Source organism: Ceratotherium simum, chromosome 20 (assembly GCF_057802395.1).
Source record: "Ceratotherium simum simum isolate JZ-2026a chromosome 20, ASM5780239v1, whole genome shotgun sequence".
Lineage (NCBI taxonomy): Eukaryota > Metazoa > Chordata > Mammalia > Perissodactyla > Rhinocerotidae > Ceratotherium > Ceratotherium simum.
Window position 1 is genome coordinate 43,154,896 of NC_141919.1, and position 17,788 is coordinate 43,172,683.

Genomic DNA, 17,788 nt, shown 5'->3' on the forward strand with positions numbered 1-17,788 from the left:
TAGGTGAGAAGCCAGCAAAGGAGCACCAAGCTGCTCTAAATGAGTGAAGTTGGGAGACAGTAAGTATTTTGGATGACAGAGAAAAAAAAAGGAAAAAAAATCTCAGTAGAATGACCAAAACTAAGCATTAACATTTTTGTGGATAAATTGTAATCTAGCACCTGAGTTTAAAGAGTCGCCTACCTGAACAAAGATTGGGTAAAACCTAGTACAGTAGGAATTCATATAAATAAAAAAAAAAGATCCTACAGTTCACTGAAATGTCAATATAAATTTACAGTGTGGCATGGCTTTCACTGTGTCTATGATAGGAATATAGTGGGCTGAACAAATGAAGTAATAATTCTATTGAGATTTGTTTGTTTACTTGTTTAGTTCTCTTGCTGTACTAATTTAGCAAAACTCAGAGCACGTCCTTGTCAGAGGTGCATGTCCTAGTCTCATAAGTTCCCTCTTTCAAGCTCCTGAGGCATCAGTACCAGCAAAGCTATGCCTTTTCCTCAGAGGTCTGAGTCTTAGCTTTGTAGGATCCCTCCCAAAGCTTCTAAGTTCTGATAATTTTATCTTCCTCCTTTGTTCCCCAGCCTTATGGTGGTGGCTGCAGTTACTACCTCTGTGATACCTAAGTGTTCCCTTTTGCCTTTTCAGCTTTTTAATATACCTGGGTAAAAATTGTTTTAACTAAATTGTATTAAAATAACTTGTGTAGCTTCTGTCTTCTGACTGGACCCTGATGATTATAACCAGAGAGGAGTAGATTATGGAATATGGGTAATTAATAGATCTTTTCAAATATTAAAGACTTGCATGTGAAGGAAAATATGTTAGGTATACTTCACAGTGCTGGTGTCTTTATATTTCCTTCTTGGAGATTGCCTGACCCTATTCTCGACCACCATAAGTAGTCAGGTTCTGGAGCGTGTGACCTGGTTCCATGGCCACAGCTGATTGAACTGGAGTGGGCACTTTACCTAGGGAAGACAGATTCCAGACTGATCAATTGCCTATGACAAACTTTGGCATAAAGTGCTCTGCCTAAAGATAGATGAACTGAGCCAAATGGATTCTTTCTTTTATGATTTTGAACCAAGAGTCTCTGTTCAAAGCTGGACCAAAAGAAGCATGTGATGCAATTGAATCGATTAATAGCAGAGCATTAGTGGCTCATGAATTCCTGCCATGGAGTTTTTCAGAGACATTTGACCTATGAATCACTCTCTTCTACCCTCAGCAAAAGCATTCCATAATTAAGACTGGGTTTACTTTGTGAGATGGATACATCCCTATCATTTGAATGTTCAAGCATAGAATAGATAACTGTCAAATTTGTTTTAGAGGGGATTTCTTCAAGGAAAGCTTTTCATATTAGAACATAAGATGCGCTTATATTTCTAGGCTCTGCTGTAGACTCATTGAATAGGAATATCCTAAGAATGCAGTCAAGTCACGTAGATTAAAAATAGCAGCAATAACAACAAGAACAACACCCTCCTCCGTGTGACACTGAAGTGGCTAGTCTGTAGATCAGTCAGCTATGGGAAGAAAAGGACTATATGATTGTTCCAGCTATCTATTGCTGAATCACAAGCTATCCCAATACATTTTTTCACCATTTTTATTATCTATCATGACTTTATGGGGCAGGAATTCAAACAGTCTCTGCTGGGCAATTCTTCTGTACCATCTAGTAGTGATTGGACCACTTGGTGATATTTAATTGAAAACTAGTTTCACCTGGAGTATACAAGATGGCTTCACTCATTTCCCTGACGTCTTGGTGGAGACAACTGAACCCCTCTTTATAACCATACAGTTTCAAGACTTCTTGTAGTCTTTCCAGCAAGGCAGTTGAACATCTTACGTGGTGGCTCAGTATCATGTGGGGGCTCAGGGATCTCACATGTAAGGCAGAAACTGGTAGTCCTCTTAAATGGTAGGCCTGGATCTGGCATAAGCCACTTGTTCTCTATTGGTTAAACTAGTCACAAGCCAGCACAGATTCGAGGGGAGGGAAAATAAACCCTCTCTCTCACTGAGACAAGAGTTAACGAATTTATGGCCATCTTTAATCCACCGCAAAGACCTCTAAATTTATTTAAATTGTCTCTTTAAATCCTGAGGAGATGGCGTCTCAGAAGGACAATTCCAATGTCTGGAAGCTGCATGAGGAGACAGGCCAGGCAGGGCATGGCTAGACAAAGAGATCTCTGGCTTGTCCTTTCTTAGAGAAAGAAGCATGCAATGATGAAGAACTCACAAAAAGAGGGAGATGCTTCAGAGATAATTTCACCCTAAGCCAAGTTTTATTTAAGACTGTTTCTAACCAAAGTAGCCTACCAGAATAGTATGGCAAAGAATTTGAGTCTATAGGTTACTTTTGGATTGGAAGTAGGTAATAGTTGCTGAATTCTCACCAAAAGTATGCCAGTAAATGCTATCAATCACCAGTTATAATGATAGTAACTTATAATATTATTATATTAATTAACTAATTATATTAATGAATCCTGTTTGTCATTCTTTCAAATTAATGTGAATATATGCATTCTATCCAATGAAACAATCTTTGTCTTTTAACTGAGAAGGAGAGAGGAAAAATGTTTAATTAGAATTCCTTTAGATTTTTAAAAGGTATCATAAAACATAATAAATAGTCACTGTTATAATTTTTCTTGGAATGCCAGACTGATTTCATTTCCCATATTGTAACTTAAATTTTCTGAATTGCCTTTTATAAAGTTATAGCAACTTATTCTTTTTGAAGCATGAAGCATGCTGTGATAAACTTGTTTTCCTCCTTTATTGTTGTGAAATTGTTTCACAAACTGCATTTGTGAGCTGTGAATATGCTGTTGGTGTTATTTACACTTGAAAGCAGATTAAACATGTTTTTGTTTATATTAATTATGAAACTGAGGCATTTGGGATTACTATTTTGTTTTTTCTTTTTATTTATTTAATGTTTCCTCTTGGTGGGGCTTGGTTATTACTTTGCTCCAAGCTGCTGAGTGACTCGGAAGTGAAATTGACATAGACTATTCAATATCAAATATGTTGATTTAAATTAATAGCATAGAAGAGAGTTTTGAAGACAATGCAACATTATTTGATAAATTAACATGTAGGACAAACTCAGGCTGAAGTTTGGTTGTCAAAGTTGCTTAAAGTTTTGTTTTGTTGAGTTAAATACTAGGCAACTAAATTTTCTGTGTCAATACTCTCCCAAGACAATAATAGTAAAATTCCAAGAGCAAAGAGTTATATTGTAACCACCCCTTTCTGCCCTCAGGTACAGAACTCTCCAATCACAAGACTGTATTCCTGGCAACTATTCTGTTGGTGACTTGACAGATTGGAAAATTAATTCTCTTATGGGAAAGTCATCTATTTCCTCTATTGAAAATTGTTAATATGCATAACTTTTGTGCATAGTTTTAAATCCTTTGCCCATACTTTCTGTTCCAACCACTGCTGCAGCAGTCAATTCTTTGCAGGCTTCCAGCATCTTCCTGCAGGTGAATCTAACGGCACCTTGCCACTGCATCTCAGAGCCTCAGACCTGAACTGAGGTGCCTCTAACTTCCTGGTCCACATCTTCTCTGATACCACATCATGGGCAACCTATGGGAACTCCTTTGTACTTTGTACTAATGCATACACAACCTGGAAGTGTGGGGGGTGAAACAAGGTGGATAAATGCCTCCCTCTCTCTTCCAGTGGACAGATGGTTCCTAGACACATTTCTTAAGCTCCTCAGATGATTACTGAGGGATAGAGAAACCAGTTTCCCAGAGTAATGAGCAACTGTATCTTTGTATTGGTTCTCATTTTTACTTCCTGTTTCATTCCCCTGTCCCTCACTCCTGTTACCTGTGATCATGTTCCCATAAATTGCTCACACATGAACCTTCGTCTTAGATTTGCTTTTTTGGGGGGAACCAGAGCTAAGACAGGCCCTATAAAACTGGTTTCTTCCATTTAAATTATCAATAATGTATTGGAATTTAATTAGGGCATGTTTTCTCAAAATTGAAACCAAGAATATCCCAATATATGAGACTGTGTTCAGCACACTGTATCATCCATCTTTATCTTGTTTCAGCCTTCTGTTTGCTGGTACATCCATGACCTTTGTTCTGTTGGCTCACACACAAGAACTTTTGGACAAACACTGTCTGCTTATGAAGTTAAATGTTGGAGAAAGATATTTTGAATTTCAGATGTCTGGAAGTTTTCATGAAAATTTAAATTAATTTTAATTTCCCCTCCAAACAATAGAATGGCATCAAGTCTGATAAATATCATAACATGTTTTCTCCTCTGTGCAATCCTAAAAATTATATAGAGGGAAGATAAATTTAACTGAGCCAGAGTTTAAGTTGGAGATGGCTCAGTTGCCAACTTTGCAAACTACCACGAATTCCTTCTCAGACCCAACCTTGTGTTTGTTGAGATTAGATCTGTGTCTTGCAATTTCAGTTTTTCTCAAGTATTATATAGAAGGTACCATTCTAAGTTTAAAAATAGTTCTGGGTGTGTAACTAGAAGAAATATACTTATGGGTCACTGCAAGAAAGCTTTTTAGGATCTTAGGCTAAAGTATTTAAGAACTATTTAGTTTCATGAAAATATAAAGTGGTCAGCCTAGTGAACTCTGGGTAGTATAGCATTTTATTATTCATGTTTGCAATATCGTATTCATGTTGGTGAATATATTTTAGAGGACTTGAAAGGTAGTTTAAGATAATTATACATTTTCTAATTTTGTTAAAAATATATAAAAGGATTTTGAAGTTTAGGGCTAAAAACCAGCATTTCAGGTACTTAGAACATCTCAGTTTCTTGGTTGGGCAGTTTTTGGCTGTTTTAGAAATTTAAAACATGGAATCTAGAAAAAAACAGCATAGTTGGTTTACATTTGAAAATCGGTATCAAAATTATTGGGAATATTAAGTATTTTATGAACCAGGCACTGAGATAAGTGCTTTACATGTATTTGTCTCGTTTAATCTTCAAAATAGCCTTATGAGATGTGTTATTATTAGTCCCTGGTTAAAGATGAAAGAAAACTGAAGCTTTAAAGAAGTTAGTCAATTTGATTGAATTTACCGAAATATTAAGTTGCAGAACGGAAATGCCCATTTCTTTTCCACTTCTGGTGCTCTGAATGGTTGCTTCCCTAGGGAAGACCCAAACCTGGATCTTTTCTGGCCCCTCCCAGAAAAGTCGAATTGTTTGGTTTGCTGACCAAATTGATGATTGCAGACTGTGAAATCAGACTCACTTGAAACAAAAGACAAAATTTTCTCTTATTTCTTATAAGAGGAAATTCAGAGAATGAAAAGGAGTCATAGGGTCCAAGGCTCAAACAGGAAGAAATGTAGAGAGAAGAAAAGTAGAAAGAAAATGGAAGAAAAAAGTAAAAAGAAGATAAGTATCCGGCCAATAGTATAAATGGTAGCAGAGAGACCATGGCAATGATGATCAGAAAATGATAATCAAATCTGTGGGACAGGAAGATTTTACTGAACAGTGGCAAAAAGACCTCTTGCTATCTTGCTGGCTATTAGGGTATAAATTAGTAATGGATTTTAAATTCCATACATTGCCTTCTATTTGAGAAGGAGTAATATAGTATGTATTAGACATATTCCAATGTCTATTATCATAAAAAAATAGAAAACTTTGTTATGTAGAAAGTTATTTTTCAGATGTCTGGAAATTTTTATCGCAAGGAATAGTACTTTCTTCAGGGATTCTGATATTTGGGTGTCATGATTATTTAAGGTTCTTGGCATAGAAAAGTTCAGGAAAAGTTTGCTATGTATCATACTTCAAGACATAGTGTATTTCCCATTTATTACCATTTAGTTCTTAAATGAATATGACTCCTAGAGGTAATTTGACTTTCCATTTTTAAAAATTCTTTTAATAGGAAACTTTATATTTAAGTCACAGTAAATGTTGTCTGATTACTGAAAATTTTATTTATTTTTTTCTCTTCAGGAAATGGATCAAGAGATTTCAGATGATTATTCAGTTCAAAGAACAGAATCATAATTGGTTTAGGCAAGAACACTCTATACAATTTTATCATTATTTCCTTTCACATTTCATCACCAAGCCTATTCCCCTTGCCTTCCTTCTATATATCTTACCCCTCACTTATCTAATGTATGTTCTTTTACTTTTCCATTCCATATATGTATGTATATGTATCTGTAAGATATGTGTAAAACTGTTTCTTGTATATATATTTAATCTTCATATTAGCGATGTACTCTAAACTTCATTCTCTCAAAAAGATATTCCAAAAATATTAGTTACTATATGTAGATCTAGTTCATTCCCTTTGATTGGTTAATTGCTTTCTATTTTATGATTATAGCATGTATTATTTATTAATATCCTCCCATTATTTTCTTTCTCCTTGTGCATCTTTGTGTTTTTATGGTACATAACCCAGAGTCTGGATTGCTCTGTAATAAGTTATATGCATGCTCTATTTTACTAAGTACTAAGATCACACTCCAAAATGTCTGCATCCATTTACACTCTGACTGACAAGATTTTACAAACACTCACCAACAAGAGATGCTATTTGATGTGCTATTTCTTCCTATTTAGAGATGTAAAATGATACCATATTGTTATCCTAATTTACATTTGTCTTATTAGTGAGATTGACTATTGCTTTATATAATTATTATTAGCCACCAATCACATCCTCACCAGCCAGTACTACTCTGTTTCCTTGACTGCCTCCTTAGCATCTCCCTGAATTGTAAATATTGGTGTGTCAGAACGCTCTATATTTGAACATCATCTCTTCTCAATCTATAATCACTATCTTGATTTTTAAAACCATCAGTCTAGATGAGATCACCATCTATGTCCTGATGACTTCCAAATTTATATCTTCAGGCAGGACTTCTCCGTTATATCCAACTGCCTCCTTAATGTGTCCTCTTGATATTCAGTGAGTATCTTAAAATTTACATATCCAAAAGTCAACTTTTGATCACCACCCTCTCCCTCCAAAAAAGCCCTATTCCTCCACCAGTCTTCCACCATTTCGCTAAATGCGCTAAAACATCTTGAAGTTCTACTTGACTTGTAGCATTCTTTCATACCCTACCACCTATCCATCAGTCAGTTCTCTGGGCTTTACTATCAGTATATATCCAGAATCCAAATGCCTTCTTTGTACTTCAGCCATTATCCCTCTGGTCCAAGCCACCATCATCTCTTGCTTGGATTATTTCAATAGCCTGCTAACACATCCATCTGCTTTGACAGACATAGTAACCTTTCAAAACATATTTTTCATCTGGCTTAAAAGCCCCCTATGTCTTTTCATCTCATTTATAGTTAAAACCCAAATCCTTACAATGACAAAAAAAAGTCCTATGTGATTGTTTTAACCTCACCTACCCATCTGTACTTGCCAACTGCGTTCCAGCCACACTGTCCTATTTGATGATATTTAATATGCAAGTCATGCTTCCATCCCAGGGTCTTTGTTATTGCTGTTTCCTGTGTGGCATCCTGTTCCCTTGGATAACTTCATGTTTATTTACCTCTCTTCCTCTCAGTCCTGCTCAAATGCCGCCTTGCTTTTTAATTCCATGTATCCCGATTTACTTTTCTTGAAAGTACTCATTACCACATGATATCTTATATGTTTTTTTTTTTAATTTTTTGTTTATTGCAGTAACATTGGTTTATAACATTGTAAAAATTTCAGGTGTACATCATTATACTTCTATTTCTGCATAGATTACATCGTGTTCACCACCAAAATACTAATTACAACCCATCACCACACACATGTACCGAATTATCCCTTTCACCCTCCTCCCTCCCCGCTTCCCCTCTGGTAACCACCAATCCAATCTCTGTCCCTATGTGTTTGTGTATTGTTGTTATTATCTACTACTTAATGAAGGAAATCATACGGTATTTGACCTTCTCCCTCTGACTTATTTCACTTTGCATTATACCCTCAATGTTGAGGATATCTTATATGTTTTATTTTATGTGTGTGTTTTTCTTTAATTTGTATCCTTTTAGAATATAAACTGCATGAAGGCAAGGACAATTTTGATTCTCCTTGCTATAACCCGACTGTTGAAAACAGTGCCAGCATTAAAGAAACAGTAGAATAAAGAAGTGATTTTGCCTTTATCCGAAATTATATTTTGGCTGATATTGAAATTAATATCCAGTTTTCTTCTGATTCATATTTGTTTCATATGCTTTTGGTTCAAAAGATATGCATTTTAAACCTTGCTTTTCCCACAATATTTCTCTGCCCTCACCCTTTATAAAATGTGTCACTTCTGGACAACATTGTGTGTGTGTGTGTGTGTGTGTGTGTGTGTGTGTATTTTAAGAGCAGGTTTAGGTTCACAGCAAAATTGAGAGGAATGTACAGAGATTTCTCATATACCCTGTGCCCCCGCATATACATAGCCTCCCCCATTATCAACATCACTCAACAGAATGGTACTTTGTTACCAAGTGTGAACCTCCATTGACACATCATAATCACCCAAAGTCCATAGTTTACCTTAGGGTTCACTCTTGATGTTGTACATTCTATAGTTTAGACAAATGTATATGACGTGTATCCATCATTATAGTATCATACAGAGTATTTTCCCTGCCCTGAATATCCTCTGTGCTCCACCTATTCATCTTTCTCCCAATTCAACCCCTGGAAATCATTGACCTTTTTATTCTCTATAGTTTTGCCTTTTCCTAAATGTCATATAGTTGGAATAATATAGTATGTAGACTTTTCAGATTGTCTTCTCTCACTTAGTAATATTCACTTAAGGTTCCTCCATGCCTTTTCATGACTTGATTTGTGTATATTTTTAAAGTTCAAACTGAGAATCCTCATCTTGTATTAAGTGTGTTTAGCCTGTTTTTGTTTACTATAATTTCAGTTATGCTAGGACTTATTTCTGTAATGTTTTGATGATTTTTATTTACTATGTTTCCCGTTTTTTTATTTTCCTACCATTAGCTGTAACAAAACTTCTCCTGGCCTGAAAGTTGTGTGTTATATTAGAGACCCATAATTATATATTTTTCTCTATCGATATCTATTGTCCCACCCAAAAGGACTCCTTTGCTCTGTGTTGATATTGTAAGGAGTTTTAGGACTGTATTGCTATTCCTTATTTAGTTACAATGTAAATTCTTTATGCATTTTTATTTGCAATATAACGTTTATTTCTTTTCTATTCATTTTTCTTCTTGCAGGAATATATCTTTTAAAGAATCTTTCAAAGAAGATACACGTTATGATAAAATTTCTGAGAATTTTTATGCTGACACTTTATTTTACCAAAATATGTATATATTAGTTCAGATAAATATTAAAGTAAGTGTTCAATTTTGTTTTCCTTCAGTATTTGCATATCCTGGTGCTATTGAAGAGACGTTACTATGATTTTTTTATTCCTTTATACATGATTTGATTTTGGCATTTTCTTTGTGGATATATGTCTAGGTTTGACTTTTGTTTTTTGATTATCTATCCCAGCACACTAGGAGCTCAGACTAGGTTAAGTGCTGTAAAAAACAACTCCAAAATCCAGGCGTTTAAAATCAGTAAATATATTTTTCACTCTCTTGACAGTCCGTTTAGCTGTTTGGCAGGTAGTTGTCCAATGTGGTCATCCAGTTGCCTGGCTCCTTTGATCTAGAATAAGTCATTTAGCTCCACCAAGATACAAGGGGAAGGGAAGGAAAATGTAGTCTTGTTGTGTGCCCAGGAGGTCAGTGAAATAGTTTGGTACAAACAGAGAATTGTCTCTGCCATAGAACACTGTCAAATGAAGCCTAATAATAAATCCGTTTTTGGTTTTGAAAAGATTCTTGGCTATAATTTTATCAACTATTTTATCCCCTGCCAGCACTCTTTATTTTCTCTTTTGGTTTTCCAACTCAATGAATTTTGACACTTCTATTTCTTTTCTCCAACATTCTTGTCTTGTCTTCTCATTTTTTCTTCTATTTCTCTGTTTTTTTTTCTCATGCCTTCTGGGAGAGTTCTCTGCCCCAGTCTACCAGTTAAGTCATGTAATTTTGAATGTCTTCACCCTGCTACTCCATTGGATTATTTATTTCAAAAATCTTTCATGTCCAATATTTCCACTTTAGAAATATCTGATTGTCTTACTGCAAGTTGCAAATATGTTCCTTTTTCTGTTTAAATATATTTTACTTGTTTTCAATTTCTGTACTGTCCCTTCTCTGTAGTTTATTTTCCTCCATTAAAAGTTTTTCTTTTTGTTGTCTTCTAAAATAGTTTTTATGTTCCTTAAATGTCTTTTAATTTTTCTCTGTAAGCCCATCTTGATTTCCTGGAAAGAAAGGAAACAACAGAAGGCCCGGCCTGCCAGCTGTTGGGTGGGTTAAAACTACGATACTGGTGAGTTTGGGGCTTATGCTCACCACTCCCTTTTCCCTAGCATAGAGGGCTTCCCCATCTCTCTACTCAGGTACTGAGCTTGTCTTCAGAAAGCAACCATCCTTTATAATTTCCCAGTCCTACCAAGTGTGAGCAGGACTCTCAGGAGGGAGGACATCTGACTACTGCAGTCCTTGTTTTGGCTCTCTACACCAGCAGGACATTATTGCTGCCCTGTTGTTATCCTATAGCCTCCAGTTAAAGCTCTAGCCTTCCTGCCCTGTGTTATTAACAGGATGGGCAGTGATTGGGGAATAAGGATTTCAGGGTAACAGTTAGAAGTGAGTTTGCTGTTGTTAGAAATAATAAAATGCCTTTGCAATTGTGAAGCAGTATGGTATAGTGAAAACATCGGGGATTCTGAAGGAGAGAAGAATCTGTCCATTTGCCCATTTTTTCATTCATCAAACATTCATTCACACACCCATTTATTTAACAAATACCTATCAAGGACCTGTTATAGACAAAAAACTGTAACCTTGCACTAGAAATTCAACAGTAAACAAAATAGAAAAAAATACTGCTCTTACAGTTTGTAGATGGAGGAGACTTGAATAAACCTGTATATGATTTGTTAGGGGAGGATCAGTGCTGTGACGGAAAACAAAACAGGATAGAGAAAGAGGCTAGGAAGGCAAGATTTGAGCAGAGACCTGGATGAAGGGAGAATGTGAGTAGGTTCACTTAGAGTCTCTCCCACTTATAATCACGTGACTGTGAGCAAGATTTGCTGTGGAGATTGAGTGGGACAATGTATGTAAAGGCCCATTGCGTGACATTGGGTAGGAACTCAAAAAATGGGAGTTACTAACAATATACGTTCTTAATACACCCAAACTAATAATTAAAGTACTGCTTTAGCATCTCTTACTTTCCTCTTAATAAAAATTGCTTTTAATTTGTTGAAAATGCCTGTGGGATTGTCAGCAAACTCATATAGCAAATCTTCTTGTTCATTTTGTTTTTATATCTGAAGGTCATTAGTCATTAGTCATGGTCTTGCCCACATACAGTGAAGTTAAAAGATTCCATTGGCAGGAAGTAGTGTATTTTAAGGGCCATTCAAGGAAGAGTATGAATTAGTGAAATCTGTTGTGTCGTGATAGCTAGCATTTGCTAAACTCTTTCTGGTTCTTGAGAAGGAAATAAGGACATCCCTACCTCTCCCCTCTTTCTGTGTTTCTGTCTTTCTGTCTCTCTGTCTCTCTCTCTCCCCCACACACATGTTAAGCCAGCAGAAGATTTAGAATAATATGGTTATCTAAAAATTCTAACTAAACTCTCCTCTCCTGTTCAGGATTTTCTTCTGCATAAATACATGAGCAATGCTGAATGACACCGTTTCCATCTTCCGCCACCTCCCTGGCCCTCATCCACATGGGAATTGAACATCTCATTGCTTTATAGTCACGTTTGATCAAACATGATATTAATTATCCAGCTTAATCTCCTACCTTGAGCATCAGAACTGGTCTGAATAAATTGACTGCCTTGTAAGACTGTCAGCTTTTAAGAGTTGAATATTTTGCATCAAAGAAGAAACTAAAAGATTTGGACCATCTTATCTAAAGACACTTTCCAGACAAGTGTCCACAATGTTTTGAATGACTGCAACACTGCATTAAATGTATGATTGTTCAACTTTGCTACTTTAAAGGAAACAGAACCCATTTAAATAAGTGATCTCCAATTATTAGTATCCCATTTTTTTGTTATGAAGATAATTTTATTTAGATTGCGTATAAAATATGTTTTTTATGTGTAAAACAGATTTTTTTCTTGTTGAAATTTGGTGGAGGGAATGGTAATGGTGAGAAAGCCAGATGCCATCTACTCAGTTTTCTCCTGATTTGCTGAGGCTGCCCCCCAGGGGTCCATGGAACACTATTTGGAAAACACTAATTTAGACATCTGAATTCTCCAACTCTTATTTGCAGGTAAAAAAGAAAAGAAGGATGAGGTCTTCACTGACTCTTTCTCCATAACATGGGGTTACCATGCCCAGATTAACTCACTGTCTCCTATTACTCATTTTGTAGAAGAAAAAGACAAGAACATTTGGCCATTATAATAAAGTATTCCAGTAACACGTGCAGTTTCCTAACCATTCAACAATCTCTTATCGAGTGGGTGGGAGTTAAGAAACATCCATCCTGCCTCTGCACTACATGCTGGCCTAGACATACACTTTTGCAACGTTGAAATATTTTACCTATGCATGGTTAGTTGTATCACATACGTATCTTTATTCATTTGTTCTACAAATGCTTTTTAAAACCTACTATACACCAGGACCACTGTGATAGCTTGAAAACAAAGCAAAACAAAAAAGACAAAATGTCTAGGCTTTTAACACTCAGAGAAACTGCACAACTTATTCAACTTATTTTACACAGAGATATTTACAATTATAAAGGAAAAGTACCCTCTGGCAGTGAAAGTCATTCCTTATTTTCAAGTTTGCTAGAATTACCAGAAAAAAATGTTGTGTTACAATCTCATTGAATTAGTGATCCTCATTGCTTTAATGATGTGTGATAGTTTCTACTTTGAAATTTTCGGGGACTGATTGTTGGGGGTAAGAAAATAACTTGTCCAAACAAACATATATTCTGTATTTTTTAGTGATGTCCTCCGTCTGTCTCTTAATACTGGCTAGTGGTCTTAAATACAAAAAGAAAATTGGGTTGAATTCAGAGAGCGTATGTGTGAGATGTGGCCTGAGTACTTCTCAAGGAAAGGCTGGACATTTTCTATACTAGTTATGCTAAATGAAATTCAGCCTACCCAGTTTTATACACGAAAATTTTTTTTTTTTTTTTTTGTGAGGACGATCAGCCCTGAGCTAACATCCATGCCAATCCTCCTCTTTTTGCTGAGGAAGACTGTTCCTGGGCTAACATCCATGCCCATCTTCCTCCACTTTATATGGGACGCTACCACAGCATGGCCTGACAAGTGGTGCATTGGTGCGCGCCTGGGATCCGAACCCGGGCAGCCAGCAGTGGAGCGCATGCGCACTTAACCTCTACATCACGGTGTCGGCCCTATACTTGAAAACTTTTGATTGGTGAGATGAGCTATTTGTGGAAAGCAATCATGTCTTCTGCGTTACTAGTAGCCGCAGTACCATGGTAAGTGAATAATTGGTATTCAATACTTTATTTACTGGCTAATGGGTTAAAGCCCGAAACTATTGGCCATGAAGATCCTACTAAGAGGGTAGGATCTAAGAAGCATAGCTTGAGGGTCATTAAGTTCTACAACTTTCACTGTTACTTCAAAATCAGATATTACGCAAAGGCATTCTGGACAACTTACTTCCTGAACTTTTGCCAAAGAATACCGTTTTCTTCTAATTCAAACACTAACAGCTCCCTTAAATGACAGTCATAGCTGCTTTCTTAGCCCTACTTGCATCCAAATTTTCAAGAGGGCACGCAAGTGCCCTCAGACTTGGTTCTAAATTTTGTTAAGGATGTGATTTTTTAGCTAGGATGACTCAGATGAAACCCCCTTTTAAAGAGATGACTCAGTGGTATTGAAAGAAATTCTGTTATGTTAACGAAAAAAAACTTGGTTGTCAAGAATATTCATTCTTTGAACTGTTTTATGACATTAGTTGACAGTATTGCTATCTGTGACCCGTTCTTATATCGGTCTGGTGCTGTGGGTGTGTCAGGTGGTGGTTGCAAATGCAGTCATACTTCATTAGCCTAGACCTTGCTGATTCTCGATTTGGGATAGTTTCCAAAGGGAACTGGCCGATGTTTTCTTATTCTTGTCACCCAAAGAAATAGATTGCTAAGCAAAATAACAGTCTTAATAAGATTTTTGGAGTGATTTTTATTGAGAGAGAAAATGTATTATACAGGCAGTTTAAACATTTGTTAGACTGAAAATCATTATTATCAGACCATTATCTGTTCCTTTCCAATTACTGGCGGTGGGATCTTAATTTCCTTGTCTGTAAAACAGTGATAATAATAGTACCTACTTGTTGGTGTTTCACCTCCTTCATCCATTACATGGTAGTACTCACGGAGTTCACATCATGGAATTGTGATAATGGCTTACTACACGTAAAGTGCCTAAGCATTACCTGGCATATATAATTCTTCCAATGTTTTAGCTGTTTTTGAAAAGTTACTGTTTGCAGTGTGCTCATTACTATTTGATAGATTATAAAACATTATTTCTGGGCCTTGTTTAACCATCAGAGGAGAAATTTAGTCTATACCTATACTATGATTTGGATCAAATTTATGCATTTAACAGTACCATAAAAATTCTAAAATAGACATTTCACTAACATAGACTTTCCTGGATTAATGAAATTTCCCCCCATTGTTCTAGTTCTTGTGCTAAGAATCTGAATTGCACTCACAACTGGTGCCAAGTATTATTATCGTATATTGAAACACTGATTGTATGCTGGAAAGCAAATCAAAATGAAAATTGCCATAATTCTGTTTTATTCCTGATTATTTTTCTAATTTCCTAACTCCTCTTTCCTCCATGTCCTTACCCTTAACTTGGGTAATAATAACTACCTTGAATAGTTTATGGGGATGATGTAAGATCAACTGTTATGCTTGTTTTGGGCAAATGTTGTTTTAACTTAACCAGCATACATTCCTCCTCTTCTGGTATCAGCACATGCTTTTTTCCTTTGGCCTAACACCTTTACTGTGATATATAGTTGTGATACCAGTTGTCAAAAATGTGCCCTATCCATTTTTTTTTTTGTTTTAGCAAATTTCAAGAAGTGGACCCCTGGAATTATATACTTGAGCAGAGACACAAAGACCAAAACTGATAGTGGTTTTGTCATCACCAGGAAAGCATCTAAGAGATACTGTTATTAATTTCTCTTACCCAGTTGCTGGCACCACTTTTGTTCCTTCCCTTTATTGACCTAGTTCTTTGGCTTGCTCTGTGTTTCTGTCAGCTATGCCATACTCTTCCGATAAACCCCTTTTGTTTGTTGTTTTGTGTTTAAGTTAGCCAGAATTGGTTTTTGCTGCTTGCAGTTAAAATCCCTAGTAATATTGGGCCCTCTGAATAGCCTGTGAGTTGATGAGAAAGCTGTGGTTCCAGGAATTTGTTGAATTTAGCTTTGTAAAAGTCACTGACCTGGTCATAGCTGAGTGTCTTCTGAAAATGGAAGTGCTTGAGCTTCTTGGTTTTGGAATTTCATTCTAGTTCTAATACCACAAAAATGTTTCTGGGATAAAATAGAATATTAAAGATGGAAGCCCTCTGAGCAAGCTAAAAGTATTTATATATAGGAGGCACCCTACCAGGTCCATATCAATGATTAAAATACTCTTGTGGGGTATCTTGTTAGATCAAGACAGCACAGAGGAAATATGTTTGAGGAAATGGCTTGAGACATAGGGAGAGCACGGCTGCATCAGATGGATAACTTTTCCCTCTTGAGGGGAAAAAAACTATCAGGAAATATTATTGACAATAGCAAATAAAACTTCACTGCTTCTGAGATTTTTTCTTTCTCTAGCCTCCAACTTAAGCTGTAAAAGAGTAGTGAGGACAACTATTCATTAGTTGTTAATTCAGAGCAAATGCAAAAATGAGAAACCATCCCTAAGATGCCCATAATATTGGCTCCCAAACCTTATAATTCCATCAAATTATTTTTGTATTTTTTTTTACTATGCTAACCTATTTTGTTTCATTTTTATTGTTTTAAATCATTTTACTGAGGTATTATTACCATATAAAAAGATCTACATATTTAATGCATAAACTTGAGTTTGGGGATAAGTATAAACTCGTGAAACCATCACCATCATCAAGGCTGTAAACATATCCGTCACCTCCCAAAGTTTCCTCCTGCCTTCTTTATTACTATTACTATTCGTTTTTTTGTGGTAAGAACACTTAACATAGGATCTACCCTCTTCGCGAATTTTAAATATACAATAGAGTATTGTTAACTATAGGCACAATGCTTTATAGTAGATCTCCAGACCTTCTTTATCTTACATAACTGAAACTGTACTCTTTAACTATCACCTCTCCATTTTTCCCTCCCTTCAGTCCCTGGCAACCACCATTCTACTTTTTGCTTCATTGAGTTTGACTATTTTAGATTCTGCATATAAGTGAGATCATGCAGTATTTATCTTTCTGTGTCTGGCTTATTTCACTTAGCATAATGACCTTCAGGTCCATCTGTGTTGCTGCAAATGTCAGGATTTTCTACTTTTTAGAGGCTGAATAATATTCCATTGTAGGTGATACTACATTTTCTTTATCCATTCATCTTATAATGAACATTTAGGTTGTTTCCATGTCTTGGCTGCTGTGAATAATGCTGCAGTAAACGTGGGAGTTCAGATATCTTTTGAGATACTGATTTCAGTTCCTTCGGATAAGTCCCCAGAAGAGGGATTGCTGGATCATAGGTAGTTCTGTTTTTAATTTTTTGAGGAACTTCCATACAGTTTTCCGTAATGGCTGTACCAAGTTATATTCCCACTAATGTATACCAAGATTTCCTTTTCTCCTCTTCCTTGCCAAGATTTATCATCATTTTTTTTCCTTTTTACATAATAGACATCCTAATGTGAGTGAGAGGATATCTCATTGTGGTTTTCATTTGCATTTCTCTGCTGATTAGAGATATTGAGCACCTTTTCATGTACCTGTCGGCCATTTGTATGTCATCTATGGAAAAATGTCTATTCAAGTCCTTTGCTCATATTTTAATCAGGATTTTTTTTTTTTTTGCTGTTGAGTTGTTTGACTTCTTATACATTTTGGATATTAACCCCTTATCAGATATATGGTATGCCATATAAATATGTTGATGAATATATAAATATTTTCTACCATTGTGTAGGTTATCTTTCCATTTTGTTCATGGATTCCTTTGCTGCGCAGAAGATTTTTAATTTGATGTAATCCCACTTGTTTGTTTTTGCTTTTGTTGCCTATGCTTTTGGTTTATATCCAAAAAAAGTCATTACCAAGACCAGTGTCAATGAGCTTTTTCCCTATTTTTCTTCTAGGAGTTTGACAGTTTCAGGTCTACATTTAAGCGTTGACTTTGAGCTGATTTTGTGTATAGTATAAGATACGGGTCCAATTTTATTCTTTTACATGTGGATAATCCAGTTTTCCCAGCACCATTTATTGAAGAAGGTATTCTTGTCTGTAGGAGGTTACCAAAATCAGTGTTTCTGTGTGGGATGAGGGCTGGAATCTCTTATTCCACCATCTTGCTGGTGTCACTCCTCAAATTGTTGATAAAAGCCTGTTATCAATCCTGGGTTT

The 17,788-nt window shown here is 35.9% G+C and overlaps 1 protein-coding gene across 6 annotated transcripts in view; it reads left to right on the forward strand.

Annotated features, from left to right (window-relative positions):
- The window catches only part of LOC147914443 (uncharacterized), a 300,164-nt gene that overhangs the window by 21,941 nt on the left and 260,435 nt on the right, over nt 1–17,788 (forward strand). For 2 of the 6 annotated variants that reach the window (XM_087444688.1, XM_087444690.1), the window contains 4 exons: nt 6,007–6,069; nt 9,274–9,394; nt 10,366–10,447; nt 11,784–17,311. The exons of 2 other annotated variants lie outside the window; for them this stretch is intronic. In XM_087444688.1, coding sequence (XP_087300814.1) covers nt 6,007–6,069; nt 9,274–9,394; nt 10,366–10,434 — 253 coding nt within the window. In that variant the 3' untranslated portion in view covers nt 10,435–10,447; nt 11,784–17,311. Of the gene's footprint in view, nt 1–6,006; nt 6,070–9,273; nt 9,395–10,365; nt 10,448–11,783; nt 17,312–17,788 lie in introns of those variants that run through there. 2 more of the 6 variants (XR_015555466.1, XM_087444689.1) reach the window with 2 other exon arrangements.